The following is a 24,966-nucleotide window of genomic DNA, read 5'->3' on the forward strand; positions in this document are numbered from 1 at the left end:
TCAGACTATCTTTATAAATGAATCTTTTAGAAAATAATTCGTATAAAGTAATCGCGTTAATTTTTTGAAAATTTATGATAAGAAGAAAAGATTAAAAATTCGCGCCATTTCATATATAGTTTATGGCCATCAGAGCGTCACGTCCAATATAATTTGTAGGAAGTATGGTCTTTAAAGTCTCTATTTTATGGCACTTTTTCCCGCCACAACCTATACCAAGTGAGATGTTTCAAAACTCAAAGAAATCTGTGACAGTTTAAGAAAATTTGTACTTGTCAAGTTTTTAACATAATTGTCAAGCAAAATGGAAGACGTAGCGAACTTGGCTGATATGTTGCCCACTTATTATACAAGATTATTTCCTTTTCACGATTATTATCGTTGGCTCAGCTATGGAAATGGTATTCTAATTATGTTAATGTTTCTGATATGTACTAACAATAATTTCTTGATTTCTGCTATTGTCAATCTGAATTAGTTTCAATCCATATCATTACTGAAATAATTATATCATTACAGTGAATGTATTTACCCATAGAGAATTCTCATTCACTCTCCAAGGTGATATCTATCTTCGTTTCCAATCGTTCAAAAGTGCAAAGGAGTTGGAGTATGAGATTAAAAGACTTCTTCCCTTTAAGATTGATATAGGCGCGGTATACAACCTCAGGTAGCTATGACAAAGTCAGTAGACGTTTAATCATTATTAAATATCCTCTTACTTTTTCTCCTTAGCCCAAAGGATCAACGCAAAGGAACAAATTTTCATCCTGTTGAAAGAGAACTGGTTTTTGACATAGATATGACTGACTATGATGATGTAAGAACATGTTGCAGCGGTGCAGATATCTGCTGCAAATGCTGGAAGTTTATGGCATTGGCTTGTAAAATTTTAGATAGTGCTTTGAGACGTAAGTATAATTAGCAAACTATTAAAAATATGTGTATGTTATCTATGCATCGAATTTCAGTGGATTTTGGATACAAACACATATTGTGGGTATTTTCTGGCAGAAGAGGTATCCATTGCTGGGTATGCGATCCCAGTGCACGCAGCCTGACTGCAACAGAACGTGGTGCAGTAGCAGAGTATTTGCAAATTGTAGAAGGTGGTGAATATATGAAGAAGAAAGTGAATTTACCTGGTGATAGAATACACCACTCCATCAAGTACGTTATTATTATATGAATTACACCCAACTTCAATTTCTTTTATATCATCATTTAAAGTAAAATTTTGTATAATATTAGACGTGCGCTGGAAATGATAGAAGCTGTTTTTGTTCCATTCTGTATAGAAGAACAAAATATATTAGGAACAGACGAAGGAATGGAAAAATTTCTGCAGATAATTTCCGATGATGAAGATAGACAAGAACTAAAAGCATTTTTTGGGCAATGCAGTTCCAGCAAGGACAGATGGGACTCATTTGTGAAATATGTTAAGAACAAGAAGACCACGGTATTTTATAATACTTATGAAACTTTAACGGGAATAGATAGAAATAATTTGATATCGAACGTGTAATTTTAGGGAGATAAAAAATGGTATCAATATCGTCATTTGATAGAAGAAGTAATGCTACAGTATGCTTATCCGAGATTAGATATAGCTGTGAGCAAAGGATTGAACCATCTTTTGAAATCTCCTTTTTGTGTTCACCCAAAAACTGGCAAAATTTGTATCCCATTCACCGTAAATGCAGTGGACAAATTCCAGTTAGACAAAGTTCCAACGCTTGCAACGTTGATCGAAGAAATAAACGAATTCGATGTGAAAGATAAGACTGAACAAGAAACGTACGACTTGAACGCGAAGAGAATAAAAGATTACAAGAAAACTAGTATTAATAAGTCATTACATATCTTTCAAGAATTTCTATGGAATCTAGAAAATGAAAGAAAAGTGCAGAGGCTCCAACAAAACGGTAAATATTCTTTTATGCTTAATATATAATCACATTTATATGTACATTCGCAAATTTTTATTTTTCAGACGTGAAGATGGAGTTTTAATTAGAATGTATTTGTACTTTTTTGTATGTATTTGTATTTTTATTTTTTAAATAAATTTATAAATAAAGTTTAAGAATAGTAATATGATTTTCGTGGTTTGATTCAATCATCGCATCAACCATTAAAAACATTAAAAAATCATTAAAACAAAAATAATAGTTTTTAAGTACAAAATTCATTCAAACTGTTCGTAGCGCTTAGCACGATGTTGCTTTTTAAGCAACAATAACAATACGCGCATTTTGTATTTTTTAATTTTGAATTCGAATAACATACCAATAGTTTCTAATGCCAAATCAGCAAAATATAACTATTTGGATATAAAATAAAAAAAGAGAGAATGCCTACAGGTGTAGTTTGCATAATAATCGGACATAGGTAAGGAAGGAAGCACAGATATGTACATATGTAGGTACATGTCATTCCTTGGTCTACGCTGAATCGATAACATTGGAAATGACGTTAAAATGGTAAGAGGATTCTAGAGCCTTCAAGTTCGAAACACTACTAAACCTGCATTGGGTGATACGTTTATTCTGTATCTGTTCTTTTATCGCATATAAAATATAATTCCTATATTCGTCCTATAATTCCTATATGCATCTTTTAATGCGCGTTTGTAAAATGTAAAAACAGCACGAAGCGTTTTAGGAAAAGATTCGATAATCTGAAATTTTCTAGAAATTTTCAAACTATTCGAATTATCAAAATATTATCTCGCTATTATGTTTTATTAATATATTTCTACTCATAAACCCTTATTATAAGTATTCGTCGTTTTATTATAATTAATCAATGTGAAATTTAATGCAATTTGAATTAAATTAGAAGTTAAACATTTATTTCGAGTACCGATATAAAAGAAAACGAATTAAAATCAATGATTAAAGTATACTTGATGACAATTCTTAGAATAATTGAAATATATCGCTATTTCTTTAAAAAGTTAATATGTATTACAAAAGTATTGGATTTATATAAATTTGATTAGGATTCACAATTATATTTTAAGTATAGAACGCGCAGGAGCGATGTTACATATAGTTTGAATGTAGAAAAGTTGCAAAATTCCTCTACACCCCTGAGAGAAGCAGTGGTACAGCATCTAACCCGGGCGATGATGTAAGCACAGTCTATCCTTCTCATCTCTACACACTCGGACATTTTCTTTCTTCCATTTCAACTTCTTCTACCCCTACCTCGAAACCTTCAAATGAATCCTGTACCTTATAACCAATTATAGCTGGCGAATATTCGTCACGATACAAATATTCCGGCCTTGTATATTTTCAAAGCCCAAAGAAACTTTTTAAAAACAGAGAAAAATGTCAAAGCCTGTTCCATTCAAATTTTCTACCTTCTATACTTGAAATCCTCAAGTTTGAATAAAAGAAAGAAATACTATAGAAGTAGCATGGAATATGTTTAAACCCTGGAAATAAAATTGTAAGCGAATAACGGATACGTAACATCCAAAAATATCAAACTTTAATTCACAGAGCGATTCATCGTTCAGGGATCCAGGGACAAAGACAAACGCTTCGGTGTCGCGCCCTATCGGTCGATCGTTCAAATATTCCGTAGATCATTACAAGTGCTTTTTCTTCGTCATACCAACGTTCATTCCCTCGTTTCTCTCTTCAATCCTTTCTTCCACGCACACAGGACGACATCGTGTTAAATATTCCTCTTCATTTTCATTATTTAATCGAATCGTGTTATTTCCTTCCTTTAAGATCGAAGAGTTCCTCGAAATTTATTCATTTTATCGTTGTTTTTTTCCCACCACGAATGGAACTTTCTGTCTCTGTTCGTTCACTTCGAAGTGGTGTTCGTTGCTTCTCTTCGTGGCTCTCCCTCTCTCACCTCAGCACGGTTCCCTGTTTGTGCTGTGTGAGGGGAACACAGAGGTAACAGGGACCGCGAGGACGAAGAGCAGTGCAGTCTCGAGCCTCGCGTCGATCGCGGAGGATTTGTCTGTTGCCTGGCTCTCTTCATGCTCGACTGCTTCTTTCCAGAGCAACGAACCGCCGGTAGGTGTGTGGTGCAGTGCCGATAATAAAACACATGAAAAGAATTTCTGCCAGAGTATGGGAACATTCTCGGGGGAGGTCGATCTATCGCGGGCAACGACAGCGTGGAACCGATGATAATAAAACGATAATATTCCTACCCTAAAGAACTCGGTCGATTTGAAAATCCCATTCGAAGAAGAATATTCGCGAGGGCATCTAACTCTGCTTTGGCATAAAAATTACGCGAATCAGAGTATCGTTCGCGAGGATAGGGTCGAGAAGTTGACGACACGGGAGCGCGATAACGATCGACTCTCCCCTGACTAGATAGAACGAATCGTCGAGACTCGGAGTCTCGTAAATGAGCGAGCAGAATCGTCATCGAGGGATCAGTCACGATTTGGGGATGTCGACGTGCGCGAGGTGGACTTTATGGCCGGCGAGAACGCGTTTTCGACGCTCTCCGACGAGTCTCGTGTGCTACCGGAAGTGTTGATGATGAACGAGCCGGATCCACGAGGTAGATCGAACTGGTGATTTCGACGAACTTCGGTGCTCCTTGAAAAGTGATTTCCGCTATCCTGCACTTCATGACATTTCGTTTCTTTTATTCCGCTTTCGTTTGCCTTCGATTCGTTGTTTCGTAAGAACAGTGAAAAAGATTCGTCGTTCCCTTTTTTCCCCCCAGAAGGCAGAAACGACTGGATATCGCGACATCGCTGATAATTGGATATTTTGGGAGACAGACCGGTGATCCGACAGGTGAGATATTTTAATAAATATCTACGTATTCGACGTTCCACGCGAGTTAATATTAACATACACTGCTGTATCGTAAGCTCTTCTTTTATTCTCTGTGCTATTCAATATCGACAGTTTTCTCGATATCTTGATAATTAATGCTCGAGGGACGTGAAATGAAATAAAAATATCGGTCCAAGTGATTAATGGAGCGGAAGCATAGCGAAACGTACATATATCGGATGATTAGTGAAAATAAATCGTTCATCGTTTACTCGATTCATTAACTGGATTCATTTAATGGATTTATTATGTCAGATGTATCTAATAACATCGAGATGCAAAGATAAAGTCCTGTTAAACGTCTCTTCGAGTTTTACGTTTTTAATCCTGGTGACACCAAGATGGCGCAATATCTCGTTGCGTGGAGAGACTACGAAGACCACGTTGGCGGATATTCAAGGGCGCAGAAGCCGTCTAGAACGAGTTCTCGTTGAAATTACTGTCAAGACGATAGAAAAATAACAACGAGACTAAAATTCGCTGGTTACGTCACCAACAACGCGTTATTCGTGGATTCGCGTTTTAAGTGGTTCTCCATTCTCAAGGTCGTCGAAAGCGAGCACGCACGTTTCACAATGATTTCGTCGGACGTTTATTTGTTATTTATCTCTTTCGTCCTATTTCTCTCGCGATAAATCAATTCCCGTAACATTGATTTTTCCATATGAAAAGAAGTTTCAAAATTCTTGCCCGATACATATCGTATCAAAGTTTACTTCACCCCCCCCCCCCCCGGTGGAATAGCGTTACGAAACGGTGAAAAATTCAGAATTTAAAAAATAAATACGCGTTTCTTCATCGGCAGGATTTCTTGGATTTCCGGTATCACACACCGAGAACGCGTACGTTCAGTTTTTCATAGGAATCAAAGGCCAATGACTACGCTGACCGTGTACGCTAACGCTGTGAAAGGTATATTATTTAATTCGTGAAAAAAGCCGGATAATCTGAACCTAGCCTGAAATTAGTTTGGTTCTCAAGAGTCTTAAATATCCTAATGGTCGCAGTTCGTTGCCTACGAGGCACAACGTTTCAAAAATCTACATCCGGCTGTAAGTCGGTGGTTCTGGTATTTCGTTGAAAACGCAGTCTCGTGTACAATCGCGATTTCGAGTTCGACGCCTAATATCGTTTCGGAATAACCGAGCGAGTGTGGATGCATTTGAAAAAAAATGGATGGCTAGAGGGGTGTAACGCGAGAGCGGCTGACAGCTGTGCGAACAGCGTGGAAGCAACCGTTTCCTTTCCCGAGCACGTTGCGGAGACACGCATGGAAAATGGAGGGGCACACAGCCAACGGCTGAATGGGTATAACGTGGACTTCATAGTCGGTTTAATGAAACGGCGTTATGCAACGCAACTACGCGAAAACGAGTACAAGGCTCGGGACGCTTGTTCATCCTCGTAGGTGGCACTGGTGACCAAATATGCAGGCGCCAAGGATCGTCCACGCTCACGCACCGAACGATTTTCATCCAGCATCTCGATAACCGACATGTATTAATTATATCGACCGCGACCGATACGCAGAAAAAACCCGATTGACTTGAATTATCGGTCTAAAAATATTTGTACGAGTTTGAGCAAAAGGTAGAAGTATTAAAAAGTTGTGGTTGGTTGAACTTTTTAAGAATAGGGTACGTAGGACTAGTTGTTTAATGTTAGCCTCGTTTGAATTGCTAATGATAGTGGATCTTAACCCGTTGATAGGAAAAGACGAGTCATGTAGTCATCTGGATTCTTTCTTTACTTATTTTCAGTCTTTTATCGTGTCGTATCACTTCCGTTACAAATAGACTATGTTTGTACCAGCGAAGATTAAAATAGAATTACTATGGGATTCGTTTGTCTTCGTAGACTTTTCATTTTAAGATTGATAGCAGCTTCCGGTTAACAAATGATGCGGGTTAAAGAGAGCCTTGACAACGATTCGATCATTTAATTACGTAGAAAATAAACTCGGTAACTTTATTTATTTAACACCAAGTTATACGTCGTTTCTGAAGAAAGTTTTTCAATCGTAAGTCATTCCTGCAAGCGATTTTGAAGCTCGTCTCTTTGATGAAAATTGCATAGAGTGCTGTTCGTATGACTATTGTTTTACTTGTAAATCTTGGGCTTTCGTAACAGTGTGAGCGCATACGTATTGTGACTACATCGGCCTTATGCGAGACAAGTCGCCGGTGACTTCAACGCCCGGTATGTCATGACGTGGGATCTGCTTCGACAGCCGTACTCCTTTTGCTATGCTCGCAATAAAATTAAATAAAATTCTCTATCTTTTGTCTCATCTATTGCCATTATTTGTATTAAATAAAAAACACTTTAAAATTTCATTAGCGACATATCAGATTGATAAAATTTGAAACAAATCAGGAAATGAAAATTCACATATACAGAAATTGCAAGACACTTACTGCAGACATATACAGGGTGGTTGGTAACTGGTGGTACAAGCGGAAAGGGGGTGATTCTACGCGAAAAAAGAAGTCGAAAATATAGAATAAACATTTTTCGTTTGAGGCTTTGTTTTCGAAAAAATCGACTTAGAAAGTGTTCATAGAAATTTAATTAGAAGAGCAGAAGTATGTGCGGCAGAATGGGCAACATTTTCAGCAATTTTTGTAATAATAAACTTTATAATTACTTCCTATTATTTCATTATGTATTCCTAATTTTCCGTTACGGCAAAAACAAAGTTAAACTGCGATAATATCCATCGAGACAACGATCTACAGTGAGATCCGTTATAACGAGACGCGATAAAGTGCACGCGTACCGAGCGAAAATTCAAAGTCGATTTTCTCGAAAACAAAGCCTCGAACGAAAAATGTTTATTCTATATTTTCGACTTCTTTTTTCGCGTAGAATCACCCCCTTTCCGCTTGTACCACCAGTTACCAATCAACCTGTATATCTATCTATAGGTGTACGACATATTAATAAATATTACAGATGATCTCACTGAATATTGAGTCTCTGTCCATATACAATGGACTGTTTAATTATCATTGTGATCTATGGGAAATAAAATCTCCCGTAATTTCTCTATAAATATTCACATCTGTTTGAAGCTTTACCAATCTAATGGCGATAGTCAGTTCCCGTTACGCTGCTAATGAAATTTCATAGAAAAGCGTGTACAAGCGGTCGATTACTTTCGCGAGTCGTTTAAGCAATTTTTCTGTTCCTCACGATCCTGTCTGTCGGTAACGGATTTTTCAAACGCGACCAACGAAAAGGTTGGAAGAAACGAATTTCCACGTGACGAAGAGAAAGTGAAAGGTAGAGTATGTTACGGCCCTGGGTTCCCAAGTGCATCAAATCGCGAGGCACGAGCCTGACTTTGCTGGTCGCGACGAGAAAAGGTGGAAAGAAGGTGGCAGAACCTCGCGGGATGTCGATCGACCAGCCTCGTAAAATCGCGCGGTTCGTGTCGTCGCGACGTCGCGTCATGTTCAATCGAAAAACATAAAGGGGTCGTGGTGCAGTGAAAATGGCGTCCGCGTGGAAGGGCTATGGTCAGGCACGGTGGTCCAGTGTGTTCGAGGTCGTTCCTGTTCCGTGCACCGGCCTCTCCTGTTGCTCGAAAAAGTGAACGTTGCGTTATGTTCGGCCACCTCCGCGAAACACCGTGTCGCTTTCTCGACACAGCTCTACTAACCAGCTCGAAAACGTTTTCCCTACATCAAAATCAAACCCTTCGACCCTTCGAATTTTTCTCCCATTTCTCCTCCCTTTTTTCTCTCTATGTCCTCCATATCACCACGCGGCAAGATGGAGACGAGTTTCTTGCGTCTGCGAATCTCACAAACCTTCAGGCGTGTCGCGTCACTTGATTTATGATTCCGTGGAACATCGACGAGAAGGTCTCGACGATATCTCATGGATCTTTGGAATGTGCGAATGGAGGACGATTTTTTTGGCATCGAGAACCTCGTTACGTAGTCTGTTTAGTGTACAGTTAGCGAATCAAAGTTTGTTTGGTCGTGAGTAGAGACGTTTAACCGGATAGAAGTACAAAGAACATCGAGTGGATGTATTAAGTAAGAAGATAGACCGGTCGTCGTGTGATTTTTCGTGTTTTGTTGCAAGTGTTCTCGCGCGAGAGACGTTTGCACGGTCGATCGTACTCATGGGAGTTCGACCCAGTTATTAATAAGACTTTCTCTTTTATTTTAGCCATGGACTGGCGGGGGATCGCACTGGCATTTTTATTGGTGAGTAAATGAAAAAGTCTTCTGATAATCTCAAGATACCCTAACAAGTATTTCGTATCGATTGCACAACCTTAATTCTTTAGATTCCTAAGCATACCCACGATGTTTATGCATTTGTATCCAGCACAGATGTATACAGATGTACAAGGATAAACATGGATACAAAAATTTGCATAATATCAAAAGCAAAGTATGTTTGTGTCACAACGTGTAGTAAATGAAACATACTTTTCAGCTTTAGTTTGTTTATCAGTATTAATCGTCATTAAGGGTTAATGTAAATGATCAAAGATACCCTTTGAATTACACGAAACGTATATACAAGTGTAACCAATGATGTAGTACGAAAATGTGAAACTTGGATACGTTTCTTCAGCGTGTGAAACAGCTGGACCGTCCAATTCGAAATGGCCTCTGAATTTCGATTTCAATTTCCATGGTAGACAACAAGTACGTGTATGATACTTTCTCTCGTATCATGCCGTACGAAAAACGAGCATGACTGGGGAGCGTAGTATGTTGGCCAGGAATGTGGGGAATTATGTAATCCTTTGTTGGTACAACGTGCCGCTAAACCGACTGTCAGGAAAACTGTGTCGAGACGGCTGCAATATTTTTTATGCCCCGCAATTTTTCACCTCGAAGTTAATTTAATGTGCGGCAATCCAGCGAAACGGCGCTATCATGTACCACCTCTTCGAGTCTCTTTAAATAATTTTACCTCGTTCACAGCTTTACATTCGACGGAAATTGGGATACAATTTTGAAAGATCGGATGTGAGATTCGGAAACAAATTTATCCTTCGGACCTTAACGCGTAATTAAACTGATATTATTCGCAGAATTTGTAGATTTGATACGTTTATGGGAAATTGAAAGATAAGATAAAAGTAAAATAAAAGACATGTAACGTATAAGAAAAGTACGGCGAAACAGATTGCTCACTCGGATCCCATTTTTTCGGCTCTGTTCGTAAAAATGTGAACTTGGAAAAATATCCTCGCTCTGACCATTAGCGAGATTTCAGTGATTAGTCAATGCAAGGATAATCTTTTCTATTGGTTGTGAAAGCTGTGTTGCATTAGTCCAATGATACGATAAATTTTCCTCTTTTTATGGAGCACGAATTTACTCAAACGAATCACTAGTATTTCGTATTGATTGCAATGATACAGTTTTTGTTTGAAACGTGTTTAACAAGCGTTACAAACTTTCCTGTTGCTCGAGCTATTCAGCGAAATGAAGGCTGCACAAGATAATTTCAGCAGATACTTGCTCTTTTTATGATAATCATAGTAAACATCCTGGCAAAATGAAGCGACGTTCTCTTGACAAAGAACTGTGGAATTGATGTCGTTAACTCATTCAAAGGTTGCAATCATGGCTCTGTGCAACGTTTAATAATCGACAAATAGCCTGGAATCTAGGAATTATACCGATTAGAACCTCAGGATTCTCAGAAGTGCACGTATAAAACTTACTAAACTTGCTAAAAAGGAAATCATATGACTATGCTGTAATGTTCCTTTATACATCTCAAGAAATCCTATATACCGTTTGATCCTTGCAGATGTCAATTTTTTAATTGCATATTAACTTTCCGAAATAAATTCTATCGTGTCATACTATTCTACTCTAACGAAGGACAAAGCCATTGTAAGTGTCTGGACTTGTAATTTTGTAAATTATAAATTTCGCAAATGTATGTGGTTTTATAAATCTTTGTAATCTTGTAAATTGCATTCGACCAAGAACCAATGTCTGTATACTTTTGATAATGTACGACTAAATAAAATAATGTCGACGTGCAAGTATAGTTCTATTTTTCCACTTGGAAATGGTCACCGATTTGAAAAGTGAACGTATAAACGTTCGCATAAAGAAAAACCTCGATCTTAGTAGAAATTGCAAGTTTGTGAGAAGAAAGCGTGTAGGTGATCGCGAAGAAATCATCGTGACACAGGAAACGCGAATTTCCAAGTGGATGCGTAAACTCGCACGACGTTCAACTGTTTGCGAGATCACGATAAACATTTGCATGCGTAGAAAAGAAGAACTTTGGATCGGGTTCGCACGAAAAAGTAGCAAAACTCTCGAGCAGATGCAAACGTTTACGGAACACTGAGCACACTCCACAAGAATACACTAAAATTTCTAACTGGCTGATCATTGCCAATGCGAACAAGTATAGCGTCAGCCAAATATGTGCACAACACGCAGAGCATAGATCTTAAGATATCCGAAAAGTCTGTCTGAAAGAAAAACGCCAAGAAAGTTTCAAGTTTAGCAGGAAGCAATAAAATGGAGGGAAAAGGAAGAAGAGAAAACCTACGGAGCGCGTTCCTGCGTAAAAATCACGCCATGCGGAGGCTGAATTTTCAAAGTTATTCGAACAACGCGATGCAAATATTTGCACGAATGTTCTGTGTGCGAGAGAAAGAGGTACGATCGCTAGAGAAACAGCCACGCCTACTTTTACTTGCTGTTCTTTTAAATATCGGCGCATGATCTCGGAGAGGTCCCTACAGCTCGTTTTCACAAACGTTTCACTGTGAAGTCGATAGGAGAACCGATACCGGAAGTGAGCCTCTAAACGCTCGCTTGCTAGCAGTTCACACGTACCAAGAAAGAGGAAGACCGAATGTGAACTTTCGGTACTGTTTAGAAAATAATTTATGCTCGTGTACTACTTAAAGCGGTTAGGAGGGGACCCTGTTCATTTTATAATACTATTTTACCGCGAACGAAAAGAATAATAAATTTTGCACCGCGTTATAAAGCTGACTAATTAAATAAAGTGGATTTAATTGAATTTAATATCCGCATAAAATTTGCCTGTAATTAAATAGACATATGGATGGATAATAAATAATAAAATTTATATAGATTCTATAAAATTTTATACCATAAGTATTATTATTCTGTTGCACATCGAAATTCATCGGAATAATTCCTTTACCATAGGAAATCCAAGTACGTAGGCTTCTAATTTAACGAACGTTGCTTCACTGAATGTATGACGAATAAACATACGCAATTTGTACTGAAGTAGGATGTATGCAAAACTCGTGTCAACGTTGTTCATAATAGAATTATTTTTACCATTTCTATCATTAAAAATAGAATTTATTTTTGTTCATTTTTATGTTTGTTTATAATACTTTTTGTAATAGTGCACGTGATTTCACATAATACAAAAACTAAGGATGCCAATGGACAATCAACCAGACTAATCGTCAGGATAAAGCAATTGGATTTCTCTGTTTATGGACACACGCTAGAGGGAACGTTATCGCACGAACGGTCAATAGAAAATCACGTTTGTTTTAGACCGAGAGAAAGTCGTCAGTGACGCGACCAAGTTTAGAACGAGGATTGCGTAAATGATTTTTCACTGATTTGTCGAATCCCGTCGTTCTACGTAACGTTGGTCGGACAAGGGCGTTCAGTTAGAAGCGAAACAAACTTCTAAATGAATCTAATCAAGAGATTCGAATGTCCAAATTCAGAATGATTATCTGGATGAGCGACAGCGACGTGTCAAAGAAGAGAGCGTGGGTGTTCCTTTTGAAATACGAAATTTCACGGAGAGCCTGCAATCTCTGGCTACACCCACGCAACATCGGCCACTTTCAAGCTTTTTTTTCTGCCACTCGCACGTCACCTTCAACAATGCTCATTTAGTATCTTAAATCTGACTTCGTTGGTCGTGTTTCGTAGCTTGCCGATTGTTTCGAAAATACTTCGTGCAATTGTACCGACAGAATTGACGCAATTAAGCAGAATTTACCTTTCGGCTAATGTATACCAGATAATTCCGCTTTGTCGACTTTATATAATTTCACGCGAATCTTTCAAACAGGCAAAGAATCTGCATAATTCTATATTTCTTATTATCAATTTACACGTTGAGAAATTTATTACCATAGATTGACTCTCTCTCTTCTATTTTTTCATTTGTATTTCCAAGGCAGAATTGGTATTTTCTTTCGAAAGACCTTCCAAACGTTGAAATTGTATAAGATAGCAGAGACGCTTCAATGAATGTCCAAGAATTTTCTCAGATTTGTTGAAAACCTACCACAGTGGCGCTAATAGCTATTCATTGTTTTCTCAATGGATTACAAATTACACGAAATTTAAATATGTTTTATATAACACGCTTGATAAGTCCGCAACAAAGTTCCTACAATTGTTCCGATACTTTCGTGAACGACTGTACGAACGAAAAATTACAGTACATTATACTCTTATATGAATCGTTTGTCCCCTGATGAGTTCAAATAAATATACGATCCTGCCTTATCTCGGAATATAGGAGTCTGCAGGAAAACCAGTCCTTTCGATAAAGATCGGAACGTATTTCAGCGAAAAGCGTGCAACGATGACGTCATTTGGATACTTATAGAGATACAACGATCGAGTAGAAGCGAATGAGTAATGTAACTTGCGTTATGCCAGCAGGATCGTACGTTGGGAGGCGTTCTCAAGGAGATCTCAACCTACGCTACATCTGCGACTACGTCGATCCGATTATCCATTGATTCACTCGATAACTTGCCTGCTTAGGGTCAATTAGAACGTATGATGATATTTTGTTGTCCTTTGATACGCGTTTCTTACAGGATCGAACGTTTCCATTAAGTGAGCGTTGAAAATGTTAGTTACAAAATCTCGGAGTGAACCGTCACGTCTAAGAACGATTATTTACCATTATTTAACATAAGAGCGAAGAGAAAGATTTGATGTCGTGTGCAATTGTGTACAATTATGCTGTAAAATTGTTCCCGACGCTCACGTGATATAGAATATTCGCTTGCTATTCAAAGGACAGGAGAAATCCTCCTTTTACCGTGAAACCAACATCCCAGGACTTCGAGTCCAAGAATAAACAGAAAATAAGACTCTGTTCTCTGGGTTCTCAATCCGGATTCCTCAAGAGTCGTAAAACAGCTTGCAAAGAGTTAGTACTGGCTGAGGGTACGTCGAGGTATAACAACAGTAGTGGCTCGGGAACTTGAATAATTAAAATAATTGGGAGTCTCGTACCGATGAATTTTAAATATACCTAGGAAATGATCGCAAGAATGATTGAAGACGCCTTGTAACGCCAAGACACCGCAAGTGTCAAGAAACGAGTTTGCCAGGAAAAAAATAAAACTTGCACGTTAATGCAGTCGAAATTCGCAAGAAAGAAAAATGTACCAGCGAAGAACCAAATTCTGCAAGAACATTCAATTCCGTTTTTCAAACCATGGAGCTACTAAATTGGATCATCGATCGCTGTAATTATTTTCAGACTAAGGTTTTTGCAACTAATTAGATATTAAGTTAGAGTTATTTCTAATGAGCTTACTGTGCCTTGTTAAACGCGTAATGGTCGTAAAGGTAAAAGGGGGACTTCTATGTACAGGCAAATTGAGATAAGGCTTGAGAGACACTGCTTTATGCAAATAATCGCAACGACCTTGAAATAACTTGCGCATTTCCATCATTTTTGTACGAAAGTCATACATGTACTTTGGAAGACGTTCATGTCGGTAAACTATAGTTACAATTATTATACTTTGTATTACCGCGAGGTTACACGGATCGTATTTCAAAGTCTCATCCTTGAAAGATAAACGTTCGCGTGGATATAGATCTGAGCTTTGTACGCCCATCGATCGACATCAGCCTCGAGGCGGATTTTTTTACGAAACTGCATTTCGCGCTGCATCCTCGCGATTATGTGTAATTGGATCAAACACGAACGTGAGTGTCTAACTGACGGCGTTGTATGAACGAGGCTTCTGCATGCGACTCCGCATATCCGTATATGGCACTCGCAGTTTTATTATCCGATAGAAACCATAGCAGAGTAACCTTCTCCACCATAACACGAGTTCTGTTCTCTGACACACCCTATCGCGAGACGAGTTGACACGAACATAATTGCGGGGTGTAAAAGATCGTGTTCGAAGATTAAGTACCTTACCTGTCAATTACATATGCATATTAGATTGACACGTATGAAACGTCGCTTCATTAAGGTTTAAATTTGGCGAGGTAATACTACTCGTTAAATCTTCTCCAATGGATAATTACCAAGAAATTAAGGAAGAAGAAATTTGCTGTAAATCGTGTTCCAAAGCACATTGACAGCCTTTCAAACCAATCTGCGTTTTTCATTTTCTAATTGAATTTCTGCAGAAATTTACAAAGTTTTAGCCGCCTCGAAGTTCTTCGGATCGCAGTAGGGAGCAAATGTCGCTAATATCGTCTGGTCCGTAGTATCGTCCAGCGGTAATATTTTAAAAGAAGAAGCATTGGCAGAAATCGGCAACGGGTCGAAGATGTGATCAAACATGTATGAAAGAAACATGTAATTTCATTTCGCATGTACGTTAGTATCTTTCCTAGAATTTACGACGCCTGTTTAAGCACATGCGAAATGGCCGCTGACTCGCTGAACCACTTTCATCGGCGCACACCGATAAGTACATTTAACAACGCCGATGTCGGTGTTTATTAGACAATTTCTCTAATGTCGTCTTCGTGTGGTATAACTTTCGACGTGAGAAACGTATCGCAAACTCTCACTTTCCATCCAAAGAACCAATTTGTATTTTATTTACTTCGTCTCTATATCCTAATATGGAATTCTAATGTAGATATATAATAGTACTATCGGTGGATCACTGCTCGAATAAAACCAGTTCAGGGTTACGTGGATCTGCCACGAAGGCATCAGACCATCGTCGGGTATACAAGAAGAAAAAGAGCTGGACGTAAGAGCTTACATCGACACGGTGCAACTTGGATCAACTCCGACAATTACACGCTCACCTAATCCATAGAGCAGTAGTTGTCCGAGTCTACTGCGTAATGTCGATACCTAAATCGGCATGGATTGGAAAATAAAAGTGTGTCGAGGGAGTAAGAGGTGTCTCGAGTGCCCTTGCCACGTTCACCGTCATCGCATCACGTCAGAGAACGTTTATTGCACTGTGGACAAGTTTTTGCACTTCTACTTCTTCCCTCTCTTTATTCTTTTTTTCCTTTTTATTATTGCAACCTTCGACTCTCGGAAGAATAACAAAATTTAGTCGGAGAAATTGGGTTTAAGAAGCCATCGGATATACTTGAATCTGTCCAGTCGCGACTAAAGAGAAGACAATTAAAATGAGACTACAGCAAGGAAGCAGAATGTAGAATAGATAAATTTGTTTCTTTGTGTTGCAAAAAGAGAGCATTGCTAAACAAGATGATCAATGTCTTGATCACCGTTATTGCATAAACATCTTGGGTCATCGGTTATACCAATTCTACTATAATGATCAGCTCTGCGAGCAATTTATCGTAACGATCAATTCTCTCGAAAGGCTTTTATTAAGGAATCAAGATTCTAAATTATCGTTGCGACAATTTTCAACAAACGTTTGCCCCTTCTTTAGTCGTCGATTATTAAAATTCATACATCGTTCGATATTGAACATCCAAGTTTCCCTTAAACTGTACACTTTTCTAAGCTATTATTCTTCGTAAAGTATTGGTCAAATTCGAAAGAATGAAACATGAATTATGGATGATGAATTGCATAAACACTGAATTATTCATGGATTGTTAATTATTGTTTAATCTTCTATAGAATGGTTTGACAACTCCCACGAATGATAAGACAGGGTGAAATATAATTATGATGCACGTAACTATGCAGACCTAATGTTTAGATACTGTTACGAGTTGCTATGTTTTATCGGATAGGGTAATTAGGAACGATCCAGACTTGCAACACGATGTTCGTCCTTTCCATTATCCAATTGGCCTTACCATATGCGTGCACGTATGGTCGCCTTTAGAGGTCTTATTTACAACCTTGCGCGACCAGCCAACAGCTCGGATTTTACTGCTCGAATTAACCATCGAGCTTCTTGTTCTTCTTATCGATCGTTTGCCGGGCTAAACAATTTTGATTACGATGCAATTTATTTCGAAGGACACGCTCGAGGAACGCTGATTATGAAATTTTCTGATATATGCCACGCTAGAGATCGCTTGCAAAAGTATTCGATCGTTTATGATTTTGAAGTTGTATTAGCACTTTGAATCAATGAGACTCAACCATCGTGATTATATCGACGAGACTTGAAACAAATTGAAAATGTACGTAGAAACTACAAGATATCTGGGGCAAGTATTATTATACACCTCGCAATTAAATATCATAATGATATTTAAACGATCGATTATTCGTATACGCTGTATACTAACTTTTTACAAAATATCCGGTTATTGCAATTAATTCGATGTAAAATTCAATGTTCCGAGTGGTTCTAATTCGTTGGCCAAGGACTGTGCGAGCACAGAGACCTTTCAAATTAAAATTCAGTACTAATAAAAAAGTTAATTGATGAGAAAAATGTAGCATTGTGCTGTGTCAGACTATCGGATGTGTTCAATTGGCACGTTTTCCACGGATCCTTGTGGCTAATAATCAAGTTTAATCGATGAGAAACGGACTCTCGTGTTTCCACGCGCCTCTGAAATCGCATGATTCATACACACTTCGAGCAATACCGGAGAGAGTCGAGCGAATCATGGTTTCAGCCTGACATTTTCGCAAGGATTTTTCAGTCGATGACGCGATCTTTGATCCGGGACTGGATTCTCGAATATGTCATTATTGAAACCTATCGATCCTTTCTTATGGCTGATCGTACGTGTCCTCAAAGCTTCTTATATCAGTCAGTGAACTTTTCCTTAATTCTTGCAATGATTATTTATCTGAATCTTGTCCTCGTTATTTGATAGGTGGATTGTCAGAAATGTTAGGAACTTTGGTAAATAAAAAAAGAACTACTGTTCGCCAAACAAAAGAGGAGATCTTATACTTCGATAAAAAGATGTTCAACGTTCCTCACGAATTTACATCACCTTATTCGTGCATTCCGATCTTTACGAAACATTTCTTTCGCGAGAAGAGAACCAACAGAACTGCTTCTGCAAAAATCTTTAAATCTTCGAACAACTTTATGCATTCTGTATATTTCTGTATCTTCAAAATTTCCCACAAATGCAAAAATATCTTCGGTCTAATCATCGCCGTCCCACGCTATCCCTTGTTCGTCTTATCTATAGGGACAAACGATTCTCTAAGGACGATCTAACGAGCATCGCTCTTCTTTTTTTCAGATCACAATAGCGAGGCACAGCACCACACAAGCGGCCCAAATACCCGAGCAGCTGCCTACATGTGAGTACATATACACACCTGTAGCGCTTTCTAATTGTCAGTGTGGCAGCGATAACTAATTAGACGGAGGGTCAATTAACCGAGAACCTCCTCTGGTCGACTTGGTGGTGGAATCGGTGGCCACCTGCCAGTGAATTGTCTCTCCCATGGAAAACGTTTCCTGTTGAATCAAACGATCAGATAAAAAAAAAAAAAAAGAAAAAAAATAGCTGGATGCTTTCCACGCGTGCGTACGCACTTTCTAAAGAGCACAATACGCGCCAGTCGACGATGACAATGATTCCAGGAACAATGACCGGTTTATGAACAGGTCTAATTAGTCTGGCAGGGAGCGGTCGTCGTCTTGATTGATCGAGATGTTCAATTAATTACGTTCGCGACTAATTACCGGCGAGCCGTTGGCGGAGAATAAGCGGACTAATTAGAGAGACGTTTTAATCTGCGCTTCGAAAAAGCATACCATCATTCGATATGATCGCGTGTAGTCAAGGATCATAGCAACGATTAGTGGCTCAATCGCTGCATCATCGCTGAAAGTCGATTTTGTCGTTTCTTGAATTTATAATTGCGTGTAATTATTTCTGATGGACTCGTAGCAGCCACTGTTAGATTCTATAAGGGCAAGTTGAAAATATCTTTATGGCATGTTTTCGCTTGTTGTGATATGGAAATGAACTCGAGAATACGTGTTTCCTTCATCTTCGTCCTGGCGACGTAAGACGCATAAAATGCGCGACGTTAATTAATTACCATTTAATTATATACATGTACGTTGTCAAATATGGTATTACGTGGAAAATGAATTACGGGTGGGCGAAAAATTCAGAAACGAGAACTTTTCTACTTTGCTATAGCTTGTAATTACTAATTACCTATTGGTAATTGACGATACATCGATAGCAACAGTTTGGCGATACAAGTTAATCGAGCTTCGAAGAATCTATCGATCGAAATCGCTGAGGCAGAGTAATAATCGAAAGAAAGGGAAAAGAATGGTCAAGAAGAGAGGCTTTCCAGACGAGCAACGACCTTCCTCGGAAGACATTGCTTTGGTGGAAGGTGAACGCAGTCGTGTGACCTACATTCTCATGTGGCGACCAGAGAAAGATCACGGAGAGAAGAGAAAGAGGCTGAGACGAGATATAAACGAGACGAAACGAGATGACGATTACAAACAGAGACGACCAGACGATTACAAACAGAGACAACCATACGATTTCCTCCTCAACATCGATGCGAATCGAAAGTCTTTGCGAACGACGGCCAAACACTTTCAGCCTTTTACCTTTTACCATCGAGTTCCGCCAGAATTTCACCGACTACCATATCGTGTCAATTTGGGGAAGAATCCTGCAAAGAATCTTCTCTCAGGGGCCAAACCGATCGATTTCTCCTTTTCTAAATTTTTCGTTCTTTCTGCAGTTTCATTATTTTCATAATTCAATTTATGACCCTTTTTATCATTCGAAATTTATTCACTGACTCTTACAATGAATACTAAATCTTAGATATTTTATATATTCTTGAATATATTGTGCATCCTATACACTTTTGCATCTTTAAATTTCCATTTTTCCATTCTATCAAAAATTATAATATTCGACACGTGTCTGTAGTTTGTACGAAGTTCGTATCGATATTCGAACAGCTGTAATGTCGATGTCAATTATGTAAAGGAATAGGAGGGTCGCCTGTGCATAAAAATGGCTGGATTTTTTCGCAACGTTCCAGTATTTTGCAATGGATCGTGTTTAAAATTCTGCATTAATCTCTGACGAAAACGTTGCATGACCTAGCTTCAGCCATGACTCACATTACACAGATAGCTTGTGACAGACTGTGAGATGATAAGATCGAAATTTGGAAATTGATTACACGCTTACGTGCAATAATATTATATTAATAATAGGCGTACAATAGATGATTTTACTTTTATTCGCTGCATGACACCATAGTTCCTCGACTATACGAAATCTACTCCTCGAATACGTAAATTTCTCCTGTCTGCGGCAGTGATTTATGAATGACTAGACAAAATATTTAGAAAAAAAGAAGAGGACTTTGAAAATCGATACGACAGAGTTGCGCGTTTTAATCTAATTTGACACGGCAAATTTTATATGTTTTTATTCAAACGACATAGTATATACACATATAAAAATTATTCATAGCGGTGATCAGGCGGTATGATCACGTAAGTATAGGCAATGTAAAAAGCGTATCTTAAAAAGTTTTAGCGAATTGAATGGAATTCCTCGGGTGTCGCGACAAGACGGGAAAAACCAGAGGAAAATTCAACCTAGTACACTTAGAAACCCACCGTAATGGATTTATGTAACGACTTCGATTACGTTGCCTCGAACGAACGATTAATGAGTCGAACCTCTTTTTACCAGCACGTCTGACGAATCGAAAGTGCCCCTCGCCACTGGCCTTTTACTTTTTATCGTTCGTTCCAGAGAACTGCGGAGAACGAGACGCATATCGAACGGCGAAACACGTACTGGTGGCGATTATTACTTTGACATTTCACAAACTACCGAGAATTGTATTATTATACATATATTTTTATATTTCTTTCGCAAACTATGCTCGTTAGATCTCGTTTCATATTATGAGATAGATTCGAAGATATATCACTCGCGATGATTAATGGGTAGCATGCACGCACAGGTCACATTCTGAAATCATTATAAATTGTAATATGATTTCTATATACTTTATTAAACAGCGCTTGCAATTAAACGATATTCAATGTTAGATAGTTAGAAACTTTTTCAAAGATGCCCTCCAGTCAAATTTCCGGCTGTTAACGAAGTAAAGCAACAACGATCTATACTACGCAGTGTTAGAGAGAAAAATGCGGACGCGATACAAGTACGCCAATTGTACACGATTCGGTTTCAGTTAAATCGAGAGTGTGGTTTCCGCGTCGCAGAGCATTGAGGGTACAGAAGCAAGCTCGAGGATTTCTCGAATACCTTGACTTTTATGGGGAAACGCGGTAAAAAGCGAGATCATCCCAAGTTCTATCCATAAATGTACAGCGTTCAGATCGGAGCACTCGTTTCGGTCGAAATGCTCTCTCTCTCGATAATTGAAGATGATCAGTTGTTTCCTTTTGAAACGTAATGTTGTTTCAATTTTAAACGAATATAGTTGCACGAATAATTAAAGCAATACATTCGATCCTCGCTAGCGTTATAATACTAAGACTCTATTCGGTTAAGCTTGTCGCGTCAGTACCAGCCGTGAAAGTGTTAATTACATTAGAGAATGACCTAAAGAAGAAATTATAGATTTATCTTGCAATTCTTCGCGAAGCGGAAAACGTCAATCTCTGCGCGACAAATGTCATTGTTCATCCGGACAGTGGACGGTTGTTTGCTCTTCCAAGAGAAACCGCGCCTCAGAGGAAAGTTGTTTTTCCCCCTAGCATAGGCTTTTGCATGCGGGCACGTTTCGTCTCTTGTCGTAAACGACTGTCGTTTGCGAGCTATTATCCTCAACGTAAAATATCCATTGTGCTACTCCCAATGAATGCTATGCTAATATTCTGAGATACGTGACACAACTTTATTTTCCTAAGCTGTAAAAATATAATTAAAGAATTCATGAATAATTTATGCACGAATGGACGATGAATGTACATAGGGAACGTGTTAATCTTCGTTTATACATGATAATGCTAATGCTGAGAATCGCGAAATTTCCCTAAGTCTTTCGTTTTCTTCGACCACGGCCTGAGAATCATTGATTTACTCGATTAACGAACGTATCGAGATTTCCTTTTGTACGTTCACTTTTCATTTCGCCCCTATCGCCCGTCCAAGGTAAACTCCAAGGCCGTGTCGATTCGCACGCGTTCATTGCGACTCGGTTAAAATCGCGACTTTCATAAAAGTGAATACGCAGAATAACTTTAAGTAGAATAATCGACAATTCGGAAGAAACTTTTTAGTTTCGAATCGATTAGTCCGAGGATATTTGTACAAATTCACATATTTTTACGAACGCAAATGGAATCTATTGAATTATCGAGTCGATCGACGAACGAGTCGTTCTAGAAATAAGTGCCAATAAAGATAACAGAGTCGTATGTTGATCAGTCCGAAGGCAATTACAGTTTTATCAAGGCAAAAAGTTAAATTAGTTATTCGTCCATCTAATTACACATCGATTAATCGAACGTCATGGTTTCTAATTTATTTTACATTAGCTCTGCGCGTGTAAGTAATCCGTACCACGGTGTTAACCATCTTCTACTTCTCAATCGAGACGCCATGAACTAGTTGTTAGTACAGCATTAGAAGATTTAAAATGACTCAGGGTATTTTTTAGAATATCCTACATCCATGTTTCTTGCGATCATCTTCTCCAGAGTGTAATGTATTCACTATTAAATTAAACGACGCGATCAGTCCTATCAGGCACATCGATTCCTATCGATGTGCACTAGCCAATTTCTCAGTCGACCTAGCAATTAGAACGTTCTTCGTGTACACAGTTCAATTAATATTCATTCCGACTATGTAAAATGTAAAGCTGTCGATTGGTTTCTAGAAAAATCCTGATGACGCGCACACCCACTTTGAAAGCTAACAATTACGGTCGATGACTTTATTCGAGATTCTTTATTCAAATGGAAACAGCGATATATCGATATTCTGTTAAGTAAATGCGAACCAACTTATTATGTAATATCTGCCTTGAAGAAGTAATAGCGCCGGAACGCCGTTATTTTTCGGACATCCTAGCACGAAAGGTCAGCAGTAAGTTCACAAAATATTCGCATTTCTGGCTTAATGTTTGTAATAATACACGCTAGTAACTGTACGTTTGGCGAATCTATAATTATGCGGCTCGACCTATGATCAAGTGGGTCGTAAATAGGAAACGAGAGGGGAGTTATAAATGATTCTGGTTAATGACGATTGCAGGATTATTAAGCGGTCAACGACGCTTCCTTCCTCGAGGTTCCGTTACTCCTGAATTTATTCCGAACGTTTCGCGTAACTTATCCTAACGAGATTCACCCGCGTGTTTTTTCTTCCACGCTGATATCGTATGATATCGGAACTCGTTTTCTATGCAACCAATGCGGTAGACTGTAATAACTTCCTCCCATTAAAATCGAATTCCTGAACGAATATGCATTACTATACATAGGCTCGCAAAAGTAATCAAGTGCCTCTAGACACATTATGAATATACGTATATTACGAAACCCGGCTATAGTGATTCTAATAGTGAAGAAATTGCAAAATATTTATAAGTCTCGATATTTACATTTAGTTGCGCATCTATTATTTTCTTATAAAATAAAAGCAACTTTTGGCACAACCTGATACTTTCGTAAGGCATCTATACTGTTGCAGTAGGAGTGCATGTTCAGACAGCTATAACGTAATTTGTAATCCAGTAGGAAAGCCATGATGGATGGATAGCGTTACTATACAATGTTGTTACACTTGAAATTTCAATCTACGTAGCACATGCTTCTTTATTTATTTAGAAAACAACGAAGTCGGGTAAATACAATTACGCGTTTTAATCCTATTCGATATTAATTGAGAACAGAAGATAAGTTACCGTTTATTGTGATTACAAATATTGGAATAATATCGGAACAAAGATCCCATGGAATAAAATTTCACCGATTATATATTTACGGATTAAAAATCCACCCTTTAAGTGCTACAAAAGAAAACGCAAGAGAGCTACAACATACTGTGGCGCGATTTAATTCTACGTGTAAAAAAAGAAACTCATAAACGTAAGCCACCTTCTACATTAACCATTGCCTACACGAGTCACGAGTTCCAAGTTTCTTCCCGATCATTATCTCCGTGAGCGTATTATACGATCGTTTGGCTGATTTTTACCTAGCGTGGAAATGTTGAATAATTTTAAAGCGGCGAAGAAAAAGTGGCTCGAGGTGAAAAAGCAGATCGGTTCGAATGGGTTTACTCGTAAAAAGAAGGCGATCGATTCGCGTCGACTGCCATAGTTCGCAGGAGGATGCAAGCTTCCGTACAAGGGACGCAATGGATCGTAACGATCGTGCGTGGATCAGCGCCGGTGGATCCTTTCGAGCTAGGCCATCGATCACGCGGCCGATCGCACGGAAGATCGCTTCTTAAGTGATTCATTGTTTTCTACTGAGTTTACTCGTGACTTATATTATAGCTTTACACTTGTCAGCCGACCTTCCTTGTTCAACTTGGACAAATAACGCTGTATGATAGGTAACGATGGGAAGAGAACACCTACGAGGGTCGAATTACGTCATCGTTGCTGCATAGTCGCGAGGAACTATGCGATGAACATCTTTTGTATAGTATCGTCAGGTTTTGTATATCCCAATCTCGATCTTATTTTGAAAAGCTTGAATACAAAGTTGAACGACGAGATTATGGATTTAATATGTTGACAAATTTTCTTAACAACGAAAAACACGACAGAATCGAAAATCCTGAAAGAACGAAACAGACTTAATGTACAGTGGCTCATAAGCAAAATGCTATTTGAACATCCAAAACAAAAATACACTGATCGTTGAAAATATTGGAATACAGCGTTGAATATATGTAAGATCGTCGGATTCTTAGAATCGAATTTTTACCTAGACCTAGATCTCAGGTAACATCGAACTAATTAACCGCCTCTACATCGA

At 38.5% G+C, this 24,966-nt stretch overlaps 2 protein-coding genes across 2 annotated transcripts in view; both read left to right on the forward strand.

Annotated features, from left to right (window-relative positions):
* Window positions 1-171: 171 nt before the first annotated feature.
* On the forward strand, window positions 172-2,103 carry LOC126923563 (DNA primase small subunit). Its single transcript, XM_050737145.1, has 7 exons — window positions 172-401; window positions 520-670; window positions 736-911; window positions 972-1,170; window positions 1,252-1,462; window positions 1,535-1,928; window positions 1,997-2,103. The coding sequence occupies exons 1-7, from the start codon at window positions 305-307 to the stop codon at window positions 2,014-2,016; spliced, it is 1,248 nt and encodes a 415-aa protein (XP_050593102.1). The 5' UTR covers window positions 172-304; the 3' UTR covers window positions 2,017-2,103.
* Window positions 2,104-3,930: 1,827 nt separating this feature from the next.
* Window positions 3,931-24,966, forward strand: part of LOC126923564 (cuticlin-3) — a 68,705-nt gene continuing 47,669 nt past the window's right edge. The window contains exons 1-3 of the mRNA XM_050737146.1: window positions 3,931-4,793; window positions 9,018-9,055; window positions 18,230-18,290. Of these exons, the coding sequence (XP_050593103.1) occupies window positions 9,020-9,055; window positions 18,230-18,290 (97 nt within the window). The 5' untranslated portion in view covers window positions 3,931-4,793; window positions 9,018-9,019. The remainder of the gene's footprint in view (window positions 4,794-9,017; window positions 9,056-18,229; window positions 18,291-24,966) is intronic.

Source organism: Bombus affinis, chromosome 13, assembly GCF_024516045.1.
Source record: "Bombus affinis isolate iyBomAffi1 chromosome 13, iyBomAffi1.2, whole genome shotgun sequence".
In the NCBI taxonomy this organism is placed as follows: Eukaryota; Metazoa; Arthropoda; class Insecta; order Hymenoptera; family Apidae; genus Bombus; species Bombus affinis.

Coding starts and splice junctions, on each gene's coding strand:
- LOC126923563 (XM_050737145.1), top strand. CDS start 305: ATGGAAGACGTAGCGAACTTGGCTGATATGTTGCCCACTTATTATACA. Junction 671..735: donor GGCGCGGTATACAACCTCAG/GTAGCTATGACA, acceptor TTTTCTCCTTAG/CCCAAAGGATCAACGCAAAG. Junction 1,171..1,251: donor AGAATACACCACTCCATCAA/GTACGTTATTAT, acceptor GTATAATATTAG/ACGTGCGCTGGAAATGATAG.